This window comes from Temnothorax longispinosus, chromosome 2, assembly GCF_030848805.1.
Source record: "Temnothorax longispinosus isolate EJ_2023e chromosome 2, Tlon_JGU_v1, whole genome shotgun sequence".
Lineage (NCBI taxonomy): Eukaryota > Metazoa > Arthropoda > Insecta > Hymenoptera > Formicidae > Temnothorax > Temnothorax longispinosus.
This window is the reverse complement of record NC_092359.1, coordinates 24,167,200-24,187,578: the sequence shown is the minus strand read 5'-3', so window position 1 is coordinate 24,187,578 and position 20,379 is coordinate 24,167,200. Positions and strand designations below refer to the sequence as shown.

The following is a 20,379-nucleotide window of genomic DNA, read 5'->3' as shown; positions in this document are numbered from 1 at the left end:
TCTTGATATTCAAAAAATATTATACAATATTACTATGTATTGTGTACGATGTTTATTAACGATTTTTTAAATCGGTTATTCGTAGCTTTTTTGTATCGTTGAAAGAGCACTAGTGGTTATTCAATTAAAGAAAATTCGGCTCTATTTATACTTATTATTTTTATTGCAAAAGAATCTAACATTAAATAATTAAGCAAATCTCTATTTGAAATATGAAATGAAGAAATATTTAAGATGTGATAACAACCGAGATAAAGAAACCCTTCTCTACTATTTAATGATGTTTCTGCATAGTTTTAAAGTTTGCTAAAGTTTATAGTTTTTCTTGAAATTGAATTTTTTGTTGCTTTTGTAAAATTCCGTTATCTGAAAATTCTCACCTGTAAATATTCATGCGCATATTGAATATATCGAACTATAATCTTCTTTAAAAGTAATAACTGCCAGTCTCTTTCCCAAGATGCATTCTTGATTTAGTTAAATGCCTTTGCCATCAGGTGATGGCGAAATCGGTAATTTCTCGAAGCGTTCGAACTCGTAAGTGCGAAGAATACATTTAATTTTACAAAATCGTTTCCTCCGATAGCGAAAACGAGGAAAAGCCGGAGGAAGAGGATCTCTCGTAATTACCATTTAAAGGCCAGGTTCGTAGTAGCTGAGTAACCCCTTTGTCGCGCACAAATTGCGAACCAATAAAATTCAGAACCAATTCGCAGAGAAGTCCTTGCTTATTTAACTTGCAAAAATATCTCTGTTCGCCTATATTTCATTGCCATTTTGGACCGTCTTTTGTCGGAATCATGTATTATATTTCTGTTCCCTAATTCTTTCAATATTAACACAATATTCCGTATCTACTGCATTTTCTCTGATCTGTGAATTTTTTGCAGAACTTTAGATCAATTTTTATTTATTAAAAATTTGAAGAAATATCATCACATCCTATTCTTATTTTTAAAAAATTTATATAATACATATATTTTTTTTAAACACCGATTTTTTTAAAGTATAAGATTTTATTAAGCTAAAGTTCACTTAGATTTGGTTATGGAGTAAAATTTTTTATCTTTGAAGAATTTATGGAGTTGTCGCAGAAATAGAGTGAATATCGAGCGTAAATACAAACTTTTTCTTATTATTATTATTCTAACCATTTGTTTGTTTCTTTTCTTTTGTTTAACCCACCATTTTTATTTTTCTATTCGCGCTTTCTCCTCTTTCTCATTTTATCAAAGGAGAGTTATCCTTTATCAGTTTAAATGGATTTCTAGTGAAATGTATGAGCACGAAAGGGAGAAGAGACTGAAGTGAAGGGAAGGAAGTGTGAGAAAAAGTGTGAGATAGCGAGCCATCGCTTTCAATTCCTCTGCAAATTAATGTCCGATTCGATGGCTTTATCTCGCGAGTAGATATATTTCTTTCATTGAGAAATTCCGGCAAAGTTTCCGCAATGGGATTAACGGCCTCGTTATGCGTCAAGTGCAAGAGCATCCGCGAGAATAGAATCCGAGTAGTCAATAGAACTCTTGCGGTAATGCTACCTTATTCATATGAACCTAATCGGATTAAAAGGCCATAATGTAATATGTTATTTTATATAATTGTAATTATTGTAATTACATCAAACTTTGGACAAAGTTATTATGATTTTGTCAATATATTTGTTACACTTGATGGAACATGTTTTTAAATAATTTTTCAAGTGCCTAACAAAATAATCGCATAAGTGTCAAAATAATGTAAAATTGAAACAAATTTCATGATAAACGAAAATGGCATAGCATTTTGTTATATTTAAAAACATTGATATCGAGTAAAAATGAAGAAAAAACTGATATCAATTGAGCAAATTAAACTAAAGCGTAATTTTTATCACGCTGCTATATAGAATATATTTATAAACTGGAGTGGATTATATTTGAAACATATCGAAAGATTGAAAAGGAAAAAACCGCTGTGAAGGAAGTAAATAAAATTTTCATGCCGAAATCGACCTGCGTCAAAGAGGAAATCTGGCGAGAAGAGAATCAGAGTGACGGCGTATGATCAGCCAATCGAACACATCGACTATCGTGGCGGTCCAGAAAATATAATTTATCGTTCGATTCGCCCAGTCAAGCGTGTGGACGCGTATAAGTGGCGTATATCCACATGGGCTGTCGCATAAGCTATCGCGTTTCCGCAGGAATGAACGAAAGCGCCTTAATATCGCCATAACAAAACGCATCGTTCACAATATACGTGACGACTACGCGCGCGCAACGCACACAAAGAGCTATAATGCGTTAACTAGACTTGAGAAGCAAATGTAGCGACACGACGTTGTGACGTTGCCGACAACGTTAATATCCATTGCTGAGGTTTATATCGCCTCAAGTGAGTGGAAGATTTGTTATTATGTTTACGCTGGGTTCTGGTACGTGAGGATAAGACAAAAGCCTTTCTAGTTGGTCCGCGAGACTTTGTCATATTCATTTTGTTGTTATATTGTTGCGATCAGCTGATTGAGCTCCTTCTTCCACTTTCTCCCTTTTCCATTTGTCGAAGAGAAAAAATTTGATTTGTTATGAAGACAATAATGATCTTCCCGGATTTTTATTTTTATTTGGACAGAATAATGTCTTCTTCTCTCTTATCACATTTCCTTTTGTTATATACATATATATTTTAATCATTTTATTCTTCGTAACAAATATAGATCAACTTTCTATTCTTATCTCATTGCGCGACTATAAGCCGATCGCATGAGATACAGCGCATTTTGAATATAAATAAAATGAAAAATTGTATGCATTTTTAGTACTTAGTTTCTCGTTAATTTTTCTGTCTATTGTTTTTATGCTTCAACCCTTTATGATATTCTGTGTGTGTACATAAATAGCGATCTATATGATAACAATATTATTATATTATAATATAAATAATTATCTAAACGAACTAGTTATTCTGGGCTGGTAGATTCTGGTGGGTGCCATGCAATCGAACGAACGAGCGAAGCCCCACCATCGCGCAGTGTCACCATCGATATCCGCAGTGCCGTTGTTGGCATCCGGCCAAAATCTATCCTTCGCTTCCACACCCCCGCTACGTACTTTGTAAATCGAGGTTACCCGGGCTTCTAGCGACGCGCCCCTTTATCGTCCGAGTTTTCGGGTCGTAATCCGACATAAGGTCAAGATTGCGCTCATTATACAGGCTCAGAATTCTCAGATAGCTCGAGTAGCTCGGGTAGTTGAAAACAGATTTTGCCAAGTGTTTTCTACAAATTTTGCCTCGATTACAATTAATTATAATTATAATTAGTACCTGATCTTATTGTCAACTTATTCAATTCCTCACGTACCTCTGTGATAAAACATGCAAGAAATGAATATTTCTCCAATTTCTTTCACGGATCAAAAGAAAATGGCAGTTCCCTATGGTATCTCCTTTTCTCTTTCTTTATCGCCGCGCGGGATTCTCTCACGAGAATTTATGGAGCGGGACGATGAAAACTATCCATCTTTCTTCACGACTTGGCAAACGGGCTTTGTGCGATAACGTCCCTCGGATCGCAGGAGCTATCGTCAGATGTTGATTGGCCTCTGTCATTTTTATCCACAGAGTTTTTTGTTCATCACATTGTTATGACATCATTGTTGAAAAGATAAATGTATTGTTTTGCGTGATGAGTGCTTAAGGGTGATGTCGCAGATCTCTATAAAATATCCTGAGCATATATACTTCTAGACTCCTTATTGAAAGAAATATATGATTTGGTTGCAGTTGATGTACTCTTTTTCATAATATTAATCAAAAAAGGAAGAGAGATTTTCCGTATGTTTATATTTACTCGAAAAAGAATTGATCAATTAATCAATTAATGATGACAGCTCGATGACTCGCATAAATTCACACAAACAATCGGCAGATGTATTCAAATTTACTTTCCAACCGTAACAGTTGTAAATAATATTGACCTGTTATTTATGAATATGATTATAATTCATGCATAATGTTTATGCATAAATGTTGTTATGAGATAATTAAACAATTATTTAAAATAAATTTAATCAAGTTGAAAAAAATTTGTAGAATAAATTATAAATCTTATTCTAGGTATATTTAATACTTTTCTCCTGTACAACTATTATCATATATGTAAACGTGCGAGAATAAGTAGTCGGAAGGAACTTGGCGATACGTGATATCGCGAAAACGGATCGTCCATACCGTTATGGACAAAATAGGAAGACAACGGACGAGGAAGAGATGGGTGAGAAAGATATGGAAATAGTTTCCTTAAAAATGGCGATGCGGCGAAAAGATTTGCGAAGAAAGAGTCGTTAGAAGGAAAAGTGATAAAGGAATCCTAGCAGGAACTTTGCATAACGTCCTGCGTGAAAGTAGAAAGAAGCACGAAAAATATGGGTATGGTGTTAGATGGCTTAATTTCTACTGTAATGCACGGAAAACGCGATGCTTTCGACATTAGCCGCGGGAAAATCTTTTCAAAATGGAGATTAAGCGTAAGTTCTATATATGTGTTTAACGCGCTGCTTCTCCGGGTAATAAATTTCAGTTTTCATCTCAGGAATTATTGGATAAATATTATACAATATGTGTCGTATGATACACAGAAGATGCTTTATTTTGTGTGGATGGTTAATTTCTTCTTGTATTAGATCGATGATCGACATTATCTTGCTCCAAAGGACTGCGTATCGTGTTTACATCGAGATTTGCTTTGTGTAGATTTGTAGATCGAGCGCATGCGGGCTGATAACGATATATATTCACTGGTAGATTAAGTAGCAATTAGACCTTTCTAATCTGGGTCCCCTTGAAACCGTACCAGTCAACGTACTCTATCTAAGTTAGTACAACCCTCAAAACGGCCCTTCCTAATCCCCATTATCGCGTTAGTCCTTCGAAATCTTCTGCCGAAAAAACATATGACAATTTAGAGACAATGTTGGGAAGCTAATCCTATTAACTTTCTACACGATAATAGCTTTGAGGCCTTTTAAGAAATTATTATTACTGAACGATCAGTATAAAGCTGATGTAACATCTTCGTATGAGAGAAGAGAAAGGAAAAGGACAAAATATCTAACAAAAAATTCGAATCTTTGAATTTAAGAGATATTTTAATCTCTGGATGAAACTCGTTAAAATTGTAGCTTCAGATTTTCAATCTATCAAAGGACTTTCAAAATAGTTCTATTTATAAATATTTGTCAATTAATTAAATTATAGAGCCTTTGAAAATGTTTAATACTGTTTTTGTTATAAACTAAAAAATTAATTGCTTCTTTCCAATTTTCATCAATTTGTCTCTGGTAATGCTTTCTATTTTCTTTATATTTCCTATTCTATTTTTTTACAGCGCACATTACTATAAAATATGATTGAGAAATTAAATACATGCAAGTACGGATATACTTTAACGATGCAGACAATATGCTTTTCGATATTGGGCCAAAAGCGCGTGACAAAAGGAGTGCTTCACCTATACCTATAGAATTCTGATGTATGGATGCATGCATATTTAAAGGCGATTCTATTGGAATCCTGCGAGAAATTCTCTTTGACGACGTATTACGAATGTGATTTCTGGAAGTAAAAGCTGCGATAGCGTAAGGGAATAAGAATGGAATAGGTGGGGCGGAGGCGAGAAAAGTTAGGTGGTAGGTATGTGCGCTTTATGATCGTGGATATATTCCATTTTCGTCTTTCGCCACTTTATCCGTCCGCTTCGGGTAAGGCTAGCTAAGTACATTTGATTGTAAGCTGCCCAGCCAGGTTTAAGGCTGATTTACAGCCGGGTGGTAGCCTTATTCGCACGCACGTGAGTGGACTATTCGTGGTTTCTATTCTCAAGCGCTTGAGCCGTTATTAACTTTACGCGCGGCGCAACGCGATCCTTCTATCCAGTCGTTTCCACTGAATCTCGCTCTTTTACTTCCTGTCTTATACTTATTTACACTTTCATATATTTTATTATAAATGCTTATTCTCAGCGTAATATAACTGCAATTATTCATTTGTTAGATTGATCAATTTTTTTTTATAAATGGTTTTAATTGTTGCATTCTAAAACAGTCTGTCTAAATTTTTTTCATAAGATACATGTTTGTCAAAGAGATATAGTGTACATAGAGATATAGAATACATAGACGTTCCTTAAATCTTCTTAAGCTGGTTTGTGAGTGATTGATTGAATTTCGTTTAATGAGACCTTGGTATAGAATATCACAAACTTATTATACATCTTTGTTTTAAATCTTTGCATTTTGATATAAACATTTTGTTTATTTTAGTTCTTACGATTTGTTCGTTTGATAAGAAAATATACGGTTTTATTTTTCATTTATAAAACGATGAACGAAATAAAATTAAAATGGCAATTTATTTGAACAAGACGTGTATTTGACTGGGCTACGTTAGTAAGAAAGTATCAAAGTACAAAAGGGGGAAAACCTCCTTCGAAGTACAAAAGGAGGGAATTGAAGACGCAAAAGTTCAGAGTGAATGACGAAGGAGGATACGGGAGAGAAGAGCGAATGAGTTGGAAGCGAGAAAAAGAGAAGCAACGGTAATTAGACGGATGATTGAGCCCTCCTTAAAGATGATCCTGACTGGAAGTAGTTGGAGAGACTTGCAGGCGAGGCAAGAGGTGAATAGTTCGACTAATCCTAAACGTGAAATTACTTGGCCGCTGCTATTTAGATGTCAATAGAACAAATAGCTTTCGGGAGAATTAGTAGTCGCGCAAAAAGCGTACAATGCGGATTAACGATTATAGATCAAGCGCTATTAATGGCGGCATAGAGAAGCCGATTAAGCCTACAGAATGTGTCAATCTCGCATGCGGGCGGCCGCATCATATTAACGTCAAAACCTGTCGCCTCTCTACAGCCCTGCGAAAACCACAAGCGAATGGTGCTGTGCGCTGGCACATAAATTAACTTACATGACATTGACAGCTAATATTCTACTTTTTATAATTTCATTATAAATAATAATATAATTCAAATTTTTATAATTTATAGATTTTTTGAATAAAAAATCTGGAGAGAGAGAGAGAGAGAGAGAGAGAGAGAGAGAGAGAGAGAGAGAGAGAGACGCTATACGTTATGTAAAAAGATTGAATTATTAATAATATATAATTTACAGCACATACACGATGTTAACAGTAACATCAACGTGAGCAATAGCTGTTTAAAGTAAAAATGCAGACAGGGTAAAATCGACGATACGATATTTCTTTTACGATCGAAAGACATAGTGACGTCATTATTTTACAATCAAACGAAGGGGCGTATATATGTCTCGAGGCGTGAATTGCAGAGTATACATTCTCATAGCACAGGCGACGCTGTTGGCTTCCAGTACCCGTTACGACGAGCCTTATCAGCAACCATGCGTTTAACTTAAGCTCGTTGCCACGTCGCATAGATCGTTGTTGCCCGCTAATTCGCCATTATTAATACCGATAACAACGCGAATTTACGAAAGTCGCAGAATTTTCTTAAAAAATAATTGCTGTGTTTCCTGTCAACATACAACCAAAAATTAAAAATATTTTATTATTTTATTAAGAATTAAGAATCTGCCATTATATGATATGATATTTTGCGAGTTAAATTAAGCTGTCTTCACAGTGCGCCTTACGTACATACAACACACTTCGTTTGTTTTCATATTATGGTGTATTTATGTCATTCACTAATATACTGATTAATCGAGTTTCTTTTTACGTAAATAAAGATTTGAGAAGGAGGGAAATAATCACATAACATTAATTATGTAAAAAATGAAAGAATAACATATCGTATTAACTAATTGTCCAATTCTTAATTTGTCGAACTTAATTTACTCATACAAACATTGTACTGTGGGTGAGAAGGGAACATAGTCGTGGTCGGACTGCAGACAGTCCGCTGCCAATCATTATATCCCTGGCATGCGAACATACCACTGTGTGCGAAACGGAGTATGCAGAGGGTCAGGGGACGTTCTGCTGGTCGATGAGGGAATATGGCAGCACGGCAAGGGATGTGACGAGAGTGGTCGACGAGAGCACGCTCTCGGGAATGAGGGGGGTGACAAAGGGCGAGCACTATATTGGCATACCAACGGTGTGGGCGATATAGGAATACTTGAAGAACAACTTTATAGCGCGAAAGCCTGCCGACTCGAGATTCCTCCCTCGGAGATTGCCTACCTTCCTTCCTTCACTGGTGTGCAAAGATGAATACAAGACGGGAACTAAGCTACGTGAACTCGCTGAGTATTAATATGGAATAAGTATACGTTGGAACAATATTAATGAAAAAAGGCAAAAAATTTGGGACATTTTATTTTACAAAATGCAACTTCTTAGTCTTTAAAATTTGGAATTAATTCTTAATCCTGATAATTATGCAAAAGACAGATTTCTCTTTCATCGATTTTAACGAAATTTATTGCAATTACGTAAATAAGTAAATATATGACAATTGAGTTACCTAATCGAATTATCCCATAAAATTGGAAAAATTTGATGGATTTGCCATTCTAGCGGTTTGTGCCATTGCTAATTTATTTTGTAAATTTCAAGATTACTTATTGTAATTACAAGATTACTTATTTTTTTAAATATTTTTTAAAATATCTTAGTTTAATTATTTTGAAAAACTCATATATTTTTTAATTAAGAATTATGAATGATTATAAAGAAGCGCTGAAATATTGCGCTTTATTGCGTAAATCGCGCTACAGAATGCTCGAGCTACAGAAATTTATGTATGCATGGCATCTTGATGGAGTTTTATTAATGTTGTTACCTCGATGTTTTATATTACTATTAATAATTTTCTTATTAATCAAGATAATTTTTTCCATTATCATCATATCTATATTCTGCTCCGCATCAAAATTTATACGGAGGTTAACTTTCTTTATGAAAAATATCCCTTCTGCATAAATAATCAATTTTGTATTTCTTTCTTTCTTTAAACAAGTTTCTAAATATTTAGTTGAAATTGCTTCCCTAAAGCTTCGCGCGCGTCTGACCAAATCTCCGCATGTTCCACTGTTATACCAGCACACGTGTGTGTATATAAAGCCACGTGCATATGTCGGAATTCTCGAACGCAATCAAACGCAACGCATTTGACGTGATTGAAGCCATCAAGGCGTGCTTAAACGCTACTAACGGAATAACCTGCACCAAACACACAGATCGCGTGTCTGTACTTTTCATCGTTATTAGCTGAAATACCGCGATTTATTCATTACATTATTTTACTCTTTCAATTTCTTTGTATCCATTCTTACAAAAATCTTGTTTGTCAATTTCCTGAATTGAATAATGCTTCGACAGACCAATATACGAGTTAATGATTAATATTAATATTAGATAAATGTGTAATTGTGGATCTTAAATAATGAAAAAGAAAGACGTTGGTTTTTTAATAGCAAAGTTATATTAAGTTACGGTCTTCAAATGTTTGTTTTCCTTCACAATCACAATTACCTACTTATAATTTTCTATTTTCTCTCTGTTTTTTTTTTTTTTTTTAATCGAGATTCTTTATTCTGCGAATTATCTGTGTCTTGCAAAACATGCTCGCATTACAAAACACATGTATCAAGCCAGATAGCTTGTGGAAAATGTGGCGGCGAGTCGCATAAGCGAGCGAGAAGGTCGGTCAGAGTGATTTAGGCGAATCAGTAACCCGCGGTGTTGCGTTACTTGTTTACTGCCGGAGCACCCGTTGCATTATTCAACAGCCGCCCATATTTATCAAGCCGATAGTCAAGCAGGGTGGCAGCAAGTACGAACGATACGTAAACGCGTAAAAGGAAGTAAACGATAGTGGGACCTTTGTTAAGGATCGTTTCCTATGGATGACTTTTCCTTTCTCCCGGTTGCAATTGGCTAAAAGCATAGATATTACATTGTACAAAAGAAACAAGATAAAAGGTGACTTTTCCAAGTCTTTTTGAGCCATATACAAGGTTGTAACTGATAGCAGAAATGGAAAGATAGGACATTTATTCAATTTTTTAAATTAATTTTCTCAAAAACGTAGCTTTTGTACGAAAAAATTTTATTGTAAATTTGATTACATTTTTTATATCTATAATCATTATTCTCCTTAGTTGTATCATAGTTATAGAATATCCTGCGAATAAATTTTCTGAGTACATTTCATTTCTCTTTATAATTTAAAGCACAGATTGAGATGCTTTTAGAAACACAAAAATTTACATTATTTTTGATTATTTCTAAAATTTTAACATTAAATGTATAAATATATTACACTTAAATTATTCCACAAAGATGGAAGCAAGAATACATCATTTTTGTAGAAGGGAGAAATTGCAATTAGCAAAGCGCGAATCATTTGCACGCAAGTATTCCGAGTGAAGGCGGAAAGCCATTAAGGAATATTCCCACGTGTAGGGCGCACTTAATGAGCGATATAATTTATTGGGTTTACTCGCGGGTAGTAGTTAATAGGGTCTGCGACCTACGACCCATTAACCGGAGGTCGATTGCGAGATATCGTTGGTGAACATCTGTCATACCTTGGGCACGATAGGTCAGAGTGGGACCAAATCCTAAATTACCTAAAAGAGTTTAAAATTGGACGAGAATACTAAAATTGTTCTGTCCGATCCCTAAATGATATCTGCATATACATAAGTAAAGAAACTTGGAAATCGTACGTCCTACTTAATTATTGAAAAATTTAAAGATTTATTAATTATTTAGAACATCTATTGAAGTTATAAAATATGTAGTGATTTATAAAAAATGAAATTGACGCTTCTATTATTGTTTCATATTTGTAAATTAAATGCAAAAGGAAGGAAAACATTTAAATTTTCATATTCGATTATTGGAAAATTTAAAATAAATTTTTACTAACCATTTGATTATTTAAATATCTAGTAAAGTTACAAAAAGAAACGAAGCTTATTCTTTGGCTATTTTTATTTCTTCTGTTCATGTTCCACATTGTTTCATAGTCCTGAAGCAGCTTAAGTACTACTGCCATGTTTATCACTGTAGTTCTTAGAAGTTTCGTTTGCAAATATTTATACAAGGTAGACAATTCACTCGCTTCTTCTCGGCTACAAACAAAGAATACAATAATACTGAACAGTGTAACGCAACAATATAATCCCTCACAACACTAAGTTATCAGCCATTCCTCTGCTAACCTACTTATATAATGGTGTTCATAAATTGTTATATTCTATAACTTAGAAACTTTGAGGACTTTATATTAAATGTTTTATATATTATACATATATATTCATTTGCCTATTTTATTATTTCGAATCATATATGTATCAACTTCAAAAACTTTCTTCTATCCTCTTGAACATTTATGTATATAGTCCAGACAGTCAGATTTATCAAAAACAGATTTTGCAAAGTGCTTACTACAAATTTTGTCGACATAATGTAGAAACATAACGAAATTTACTTAAAGATTATGACGACAGAAACCGAATCTACCATTTAAATGGAACATATCATTTAAATGGTTACAAAATGATAGATTCTGCTCGGTTTCTGCTGGCAGTCTGCTGTCAGATTATGTCGACAGATTCTGCCACTAGAACACGAGCTTAATGCGGACGCAGTTGATGGTTATCTACCGCAATCTGTTCGAATCTGCGGGCAAATTACTAGTACTGCTAATATATTGCTTATTGGAAGCTTAACAAATAAAACTTATTTAATTCTTGACTGATTTGAAAAAGTTGACACAATTAGTGATAAAAGACTCACGCAAACCTATTTTTTTTTAATTCTTTGAAATAATTGTTTCGGGAGAAACACGAGTCAGGGCACATTTGTAAAATTTGTTATAAACTATATAATATTTACAAAACAGGATCTTTATTTGTCTATATATCCTTTTATTTCAATTTCAATCTTTTCACACTAGTTAGAAACACACTTAAAGTTCTCAAATTTAAATATCGGTCAGAATGTCAGAATGTCAATGAAATTTTTATTTAGTTCAACAAGCACTTATAATATCACACTTACATGACACTGTCATATAAACAGTAGAGCATGCGTCATCATTTTTCCCCTTTATAAGGATTATTCCTTTGTAATTGTACTTGGCCATTTTTACGAGATTTTATTTTCACCACTGTGCTGTCATAGCCTGAGAAAGCATTCGTTACACAAAATAAATCTGTATTTTACAGCTTTGTCCGGCACACTGCACGCGTTATTCCATCACTTTATTCCCCGTGACCCAGTCGAGCCGCTTAACTGGCTGTACAAGCTCGACGTCGCTCACCACCGACATTCCATTCTTCGTTCTCCATATCGAGAGGTGTCGGTGTCGCATTCCGTCCCATCCTATTCTATAGGAAGGCCGATCATGTCGGTTATAGGGACGGCAAAAATATTGCGCGGCAGATAGGGGTAGAAGGGAACCAACGGTACCTCTAGAGAGGAACTGAACATTTTTCTAGCTCCCCTCCAGCCCCTCCACGCCGGCAAGCACGCCCATCCCTAGTAGTGGGGGGTGCGCACCCTGTAGAGGTTGGTGGGGCAGACAGAGGTTGCGGTGGTAGTGGTGGTGGTGGTAGTCTCCGTGGCGAAGTCTGACCGTTACGGCACCAGTACTACTGTCGCCACTATCACGAGTGCAGGTCATCACGGGACTCAATCATGGACATACTGGGTATGTCCTATTCAAAACCAAGCATGCACTACTTAACTGCTTATTGATCTCGTTTGTTCGATATGCTCCGATTGTCGAAATCGATCCGCTCCCTCGGGGAAAAGAAAATTTTACGAATCATGTTTCATCGCGGCCGCACGATTTAACTCGCGAGTGTCGGCGGGACTGTCTTCGACCCTTTCTTAATCGTGAGACTTCATCTGCATCAAAGGATTAAGGTATTGTGGCTGAAAGGAAAAATTTCAAAATCATTGGATTGGTGATTCTATTACATTTCTTTTTAAATCTTTTTACTACTCTCTCTCTCTCTCTCTCTATCTCTCTTTTATTCCCTTTTTTTTTCTCTTTTTCTTTTTGGAACAAGCAATCTATTAGACAAAAAGATATTACGTGATTTATGTTTGAGATTTCGCTTTACATCTGCATTAACAAATTAACTCATTGTAGTTGGAAAATGAAGATAACAGTGTTTATTAAACTTATTTCCTCAAAGTTTGTCAAATTTTTGCATCTATTTTTTATTTTTTTCAATAAAATTCTTTTAAATATATACATATATATGAAATTTGTGAAACTAATTTTGCTTAAAATACAATAAAATTAAGTGTAAAATTTTAATTTTTGAAATCACTGGTTTTATTTACTAAAACATGATAAATAATAACAAATTTTAAATTAAATCAGCATAGACAACCAGTCGAGCAATTTAAATAAAAAAGACATTTTTTAGTCCATCGACAAATAAATAAGCATGTGTTCGCAGTGCTTGTATCTCTGACAAATGTATTGTTATATTTATTGGATCTATTTTATGTGTGCGTTTGTATTAAAAATATTGGAGTCAGTTGAAACAAATCAGTTTGAACAAAATACATATGTGTTTGTGTGAAAAATAAAAAAGAATGTCTTGTGGATCGTTTATTCACTTGTGTCAGTTGTGTTGTGTCTCGTTTTTTATAAAAACATTGATGTATTACTCCATACCATACTAGTCTTCACTTTTGTGAAAAAGATATCACAACGTTTAGTTTTTACAAGAATAGGTGATCAGTTTTTGTGAAAAAGGAAATATTACAGCATTTAATTTTTAAATTCTTTACTTATTTTAATTTGAATTCTTAAACTTAAATTGTCAGATACGCCTTATATTTTTTTATGCCTTTAGTAACTTTCCTTATCTGATTTAATATACATATTTTTGATATATAAAAAATCCGTTTTATTAGGTAAAAAATAAAGTTTTATTACCTATATAAGCTACTTATTTCCCATCTCAATATTAAAATAATTATTTTGTTTAAAAAAACTAGTTAGGAATTTTAAAATACTCTCATAGTCAAGAAGATTCTCATTTTTTAATGAAAGAACTTGCTTCTGATTCAAGTCGTAGCAGTGGCAAATACTTTTTTCTCAATTATACATTTTTATTAGCTTTTATGGATGAATAAATTCCTCTTTAAAAGTAAAAAATTTCTAATATCACTTTAATAAAAAAAAAAGATATTTATTCATATCATCTGATCGATTGGCACTTTGATAGAATTATTCGATACCTTGATATTCATTACACGGGAGAAATATCTTTATTAGCAAAAACCGGGCTTTTGCTTCATCTCCATTACGATTACGATTCGATTATCGATGGTGGAGATTGAAATTCTGCTGTAACTCAATTTATAATGAAAATCTTCGAGTAACTTAGTCGATGGATGTCGAGATCGTTCTTGAGATAATTCTCTTCCAGACACCGGAAGCATAATTGAATTTCACGTCATCGACTTAGAAGCGTGTCCGCCCCGAAATAAGCTTGGCCCCTTGAGCTCACCTTCTAATGAGTACCATCTGTCCTTGCATCTCTTCTTTGTAAGGTTTGCACTGCTGTCACATACTCGACCTACTTTTATTTTATGCAACTTCTAAATTTAAAAAGAAATAAGTGTGTCTATAGATAGCCTTGGATGATATGACAAATAATGTTATACAAAATCTCTTTCTAGATAATCTGTGAAGTATTCCATAGAGAATGTTAGTATTTTATAAAAATTACTTATATCCTAATTTAAATATTAAATTATCTAAAATAATTATAATTTATGTAATCTATCCGTGTATCTCTAAACAGATTTGCAAAAGAAATCTTGGATACTGCTATATATCTTTAGATTATCTATAAGTATACCAATGATATATCAACAATAAAATCGAAGATTAAAAAGTAGTGGAAAATAAAATTGCTCAATGAAATATTGTTCCCTTAAAAGGTCTCTGACTATTTTTAAAACTAGTATGTTTTAAGTGTGCTTTTGAGACTTCCTGTATTCCCTCGATGCTTCAAAAATGCAACAGAGCGGACACACCTGCACCATTTCAAGATAAACGAAATATTGAAGGCGGAAATGTCGAAGCGAAGGGCGATTGACTATATACTGTATAGACTGATGTTTTCACGAATAATCCTATTGTTTAATCGAACAATCAAATTTTGCGAGAGAGAAGAATATTTATCGCGTTTAGTAAACAGAATTTCTATCTGATGAAGTATTATTCGGGCATGTAAAAAAATTAAAATGTATTCTTTAATATACATAAATGCTTGAAAAATATGTATTTAATTTCCTTTTTTTGTTTTATTAATGCCAGAATTTTCGTGTTAATGAATTCAAAGAAAGAATAACGCAAACGCAAGTCTTGTCAAACATTTTGTATTTCAGTTTTTCCGCTGAATTAAAGATTACGTAACATTGAACGATGGTACTGTCGTTTTTCTCCCTCAAGCAGAAACTTTTCGATGCTACTTTCGTGTTCCTCGGTTTGTCTTATCCAGGCGATAAAGTCTTGCCAGGAAAAGTCGGAAGTCCGCTGTAAAATATTTCGGAACTCTCGAAGGAGTCGTTTAGATATGGCGTCTATTATTGTACATGTAAGTCAGTGATCATGTCTTAACCAGATCCATTTAATATTAGTAAGAAATTGTTGTAATTATTTTATATACTACTATTGAATTTAAGAAAAAGAAAGAAAGAGAAGAGAAGAGAGAAGAGAGCAAGTAAAAATAAAAAAAGCGAACTATTATAGTATGTGTATTTATCAGCGAATATACAAATAATGTATACATTTTTAAACAATACCTTTCTAAATACCTTATTAAAGATTTCGAATTGTTTGATAAATCTTGTTTCATTATATAACAAATCATCCAATACAAAACTTATTGTTACTCTTTCAAGACTGAAGCGTATGCACGTGCGTGCATGCGTGCACGTAAAATGTCCGCGAGAGGGGCATTCGATCGTATGAGCAAATCAATATACTACTACGAGCCATAAATAACACGTTGACAAAACAGTCTAATGTTCTTTCCGCCGAAGAGAATAACACGCGTGCACATTGGCAATAGCACGCCTGCGTTGTAAGTTATTGCGCTTCTGGAGTTGAGATCGAAGCAGAGCTACATCCTTCTTTTGTCTCTTTCCTTTCGACAAATATGACCAATAAGAAAGATGACAGATATTAATACAGCAAAGTTTTTCGTTACAAGCTTATATTTTAATTTTTCATTTAAAAAGCTAGAGTTGACTGGTTAAATAAACAATAAATGTGCATGTAAGTGTTTTTGAATGTAATTGATATAGATCAAAATTTTGATAATTCTGTATACAAAACTCTTCCGTCATTATATTGAAATAAAAAATATGTCCATTATAGAATATCCCTTTCAAAACCCTTTAGTTTTTATGAACGAAAATATAAGACATATTTTTATGTTACTAATAATTTCGACAATATTCCATCAAAATGAAACATCCTGTTTATAAAACTTGCTAGAATACTTTGGATAATGTTCTGAAATAATGGTATTGCCTGAAATATCCTGAAATAATGACTCGATATATATAAATTCAGAAAAGATTTGCATCATCAGAAGAACGAGGATCGTTGAAAAATTCTTCCTACGAGAATAATATATGCTTATAACCTTATAACATACATTAATTCCAAACAGTGCACTTGCACGATGCGACGTGTAAAATTGCTGAACGTCTTCGCTCTCCTATTTTCGCTTATTCGACAAAGTCATTCTCATGTAGTCAGCAACCCGCCGTGATAATGGAGGCCATATCTACTACAATGCGAACAACGAGCAGTAAAGTAAAACGGCTACATATGCAAATATCTGCACACAATCATATTTGATCTGATAATTATAAGATAATATTAAAGTCTAATATTAAAGTTTATATTGAAAAAACATCTTTTTAAATCCAAATACAATGAATGTATTGTAATGAATGTATTTTTTTAAATCTATAACTTTTTCTCCCGTTTCTCTCGTTTTCTAAACAGCGTTTGATACTTTTGTCTTCTATGAGTTATCAAATTCTTCCTGTAATAATTACTATTATTATTGATTTTTTTATCATTAAATATATCATTTCCTATAACTTATCCCAACGTTCACGATACGTCTCGACAATACAAAGGTTAAGCATTACGCGATAACCACACGGATAACCGCATGACCATTGAAATTCTCCTCTCCTTTCGTCTCTTGAGGCAATTGCGATCGGCTCACGAACCGTATCGTAGGTTGAAGCAGCCTGCCGTGCGACTCGACAATCTCACGAAGTAACTTCAGACATACAGTGTGAACCTACTGCGATTTAACCACGAGAGAAATTACCTCGCCATTGTATAATCTAAAGCGAGTTTGTATCGTACGAATCAATGCGTGTTGTAGCTGCCAAAGGAATAATCAATAGGACTAATTCCGTGTTTCGAATACGACTGACGTTAATATTTCGGAAAAAAGCAAAGATCAAATTTGGATAACTGAAGATCAAAACAAGTTGTATTGGTTAATATAAGATTTATAAAACAGAAATACAATAATAGTAAAAATTTTACATAATATCTACCAAAAATAAAGCAAAAAAATTGACCAAAAGCGTTTTGATCTTTATTTTAAATTATTATCAATTTAAAGAGAATAAAATATTTTCACAATCACAACAATTACATAGAAAATTACAAAAGAATTATATTATTTCCCATTTTGTGTCTGGTTCATATCGGCTTTTAGAATTTGCATGAATATTAAACACAAAAATTGTTGGAAAACGTTAAATGCACGTTTGTGTTATTAAGCGAATAATGAAAATTGAGCTAGAAATTCAAAGTCACATGTTATATCCAAGTACTGATCCAACATTTTTTGAATGAAAAAATGGTTAAGTCTTTCTTTATAATCATTTAAACGCGTCCCCTTTAACATTTACTTAAGCGTGCACGACCACGATCATTAATCTTAACACCCATGATAAATCTCTCACCAAGCGGAGAAATTCCACGTCAATACCGTAGCAAAATTCTCTACGTCAATAAATTGCAGGGAAAAAAAATTGTGACGAAGGAAAAACTGAAATCAGTAGCGAGGAATTTTGGACGAAGAGGAAGAGAGAAAGAGAGAAAGAGGGAAAGGAAGAGAGAGAAAGAAAATATCTCTAGGTGATGTTGGAGAGATTTACATACCGCACGAGACCGGAACAATCAACTTCTAACACGAGAACCCTCGCTCTTCTTCGCGACACTTCCACCTCGGAGGAAACGCTGATACGACCATCCCAACCCGTACCGGAAATGAACCAAGTATCAAGCTCAGAATCGATTTTCGAGAACTCGTGCTCACTGCTCGTCAAATGACAAGACAAAAAGTTGAATTTGTTTTTCAAGTTATTTCCTCATGATGCAGAGTTATGACTGATAAATTTGTCTTAAAATGGCTGCATCAATCACAAACTCTGAACATTAAAAGTTTCTATTATTTTGAGAATCCTAGAATAATAGATAGCTGAATTCTTCGTTATGTTCGAAAGTGTGGATTTTCAAATCGAGTTGTATAGACATTTGTCAATCTAATTTGACCTAAAAACTCATAATCAGTTGTAACTCGCGATGCATTTAATGATCGAATCAAAGTACAACAACCATGTTGTTAAGCGATCGATGCTCACTGCGATTGAACTTGAAGCCGCATCAATAGAAGCAAATTCTGGAGATGTGGTTAATTACGTCGGAGTGGCTTAATCAAGACTACTTGACCTAAGCTCACGGTAACCAGATGCTAGCTATGCTTGGTAGCGCGAGCAAACGTGTCAATGAATGAGAATGTATTAGATTACGCCATTCGATCGGTTGTTGCCATCAGATAATCGTATTTGTACTTCGTGCTGCTGTTATGACTAATAGACTGTACAAGTATGCAAAGTTACATAAATTGTGATGTTAAATGAGACATTTTTATACCAAACATGTGTTACTAGCAATAAACCATACCGTATATGTATAATACTCTTTAATATAAATTTAACATATTGACTGTATTCTCTTTCGAGACAGTTTTCTTCTGAATTCAAGTGCAGATAATGCTATCAGTATTGAATTTTGCATGTTATTTTTTGTAAGATTGATAAATAGCTTCACTATTTTTGTTTTTCTGCGTGATGCATACCTACGTACGTTATCTTTATTTTTATGGAAAATTAGCAGAGAATAAGTCATAATAGATGTGTGAAAAATGAAAGGAATTATTTATTAGAAACGCCATTAAATGAAAAAAGGAATTATAAGAAAATGATTTAATGGTATCCTTATTTATAATAAAGTAACGTTAAAGAAAGAAAAATGCAACGTGTGTAAAATAATAATAAAAGAAAGCAAAAATTTTCTAATATTTTATATAAAAAGATCTCACCGCGCGCGAGTTTAAAAGCTTTTGGATCGTTTATCGTATTATCTTCGGATATTTTACGATCGAAACGTATCGAGGTTTTCTGGTAATGTAATCCAATCCTTCTCTCCAAAACGGCAACTTTTCGCCCTTCTCGAGGGGGACAATGTGAACGTGCGCCAATATAATCGTGCGAGTGGGCACAGATCCGAGTTCAGGCAGATTTGCATGCAAATCGGATCTCGCAGAAGGTAAAATCTGGGACCAGTTTTTCCGAGACTGCGGCCGATTTCGCGAATTATTTCGATACGTCAGAATTGATACTGTTCTGTTCCCTCCCTCCTCTCTTTCTCTCTCTCTTTCCCTTTCCTTTTCACTTTCGCCCTTTTTTCTCTCTTTCTCTCTGTTTCGATGTGCAATCTCGACAGAGAATAAGTGAATCAGAAAATAAAGTGTTGTAGTATATAATCCTGAACTCTACTAGAAGCAAGGATAAAATATTGCAACGTATTTGTGCTCATGTAGTAACCATGATATCTGTTGTTGGATAATAATGAAAATATAGTCATAAAAATCGTGTTGAAGAATTAATAGCATTTTCTGTTTAATGCGTTACTCGTAATATTCAATTATTATGTTAAAATCTCTCAAGAAAGAATACGTCGTTGCTATCGGAATCAGCATGTTTTCACTGTTAAAAGCATTCCTGGAATTTTCCAATTAAAATACTAGCCGTTGATTTAAAACTTTTCTTAACACAACAGGTATTTTGTACGACTTAGCAACAAGAGAATCTTTTATTTTTCCTTCTTGTAAATATCTTTTGACGTTTTGGTCATTTCCTTGACAAGAACTTTTTAACGAGAAGTTTAATTATATTGATCTTATTCTTTCTCAAAATTTCATTTGACATTTCCGACACGGTGAAAAGACACGTTAAACACGCGAATAATTACTATA

General features: G+C 33.8%; 1 protein-coding gene across 3 annotated transcripts in view; it reads left to right on the top strand.

The window, feature by feature from the left end:
* The window catches only part of Cpx (synaptic transmission protein complexin), a 128,906-nt gene that overhangs the window by 76,584 nt on the left and 31,943 nt on the right, over positions 1-20,379 (top strand). The window contains exon 1 of one of the 3 annotated variants that reach the window (XM_071771176.1): positions 12,542-12,692. The exons of 1 other annotated variant lie outside the window; for it this stretch is intronic. In XM_071771176.1, the coding sequence (XP_071627277.1) occupies positions 12,680-12,692 (13 nt within the window). In that variant the 5' untranslated portion in view covers positions 12,542-12,679. Of the gene's footprint in view, positions 1-12,541; positions 12,693-12,769; positions 12,911-20,379 lie in introns of those variants that run through there. One more of the 3 variants, XM_071771177.1, reaches the window with a different exon arrangement.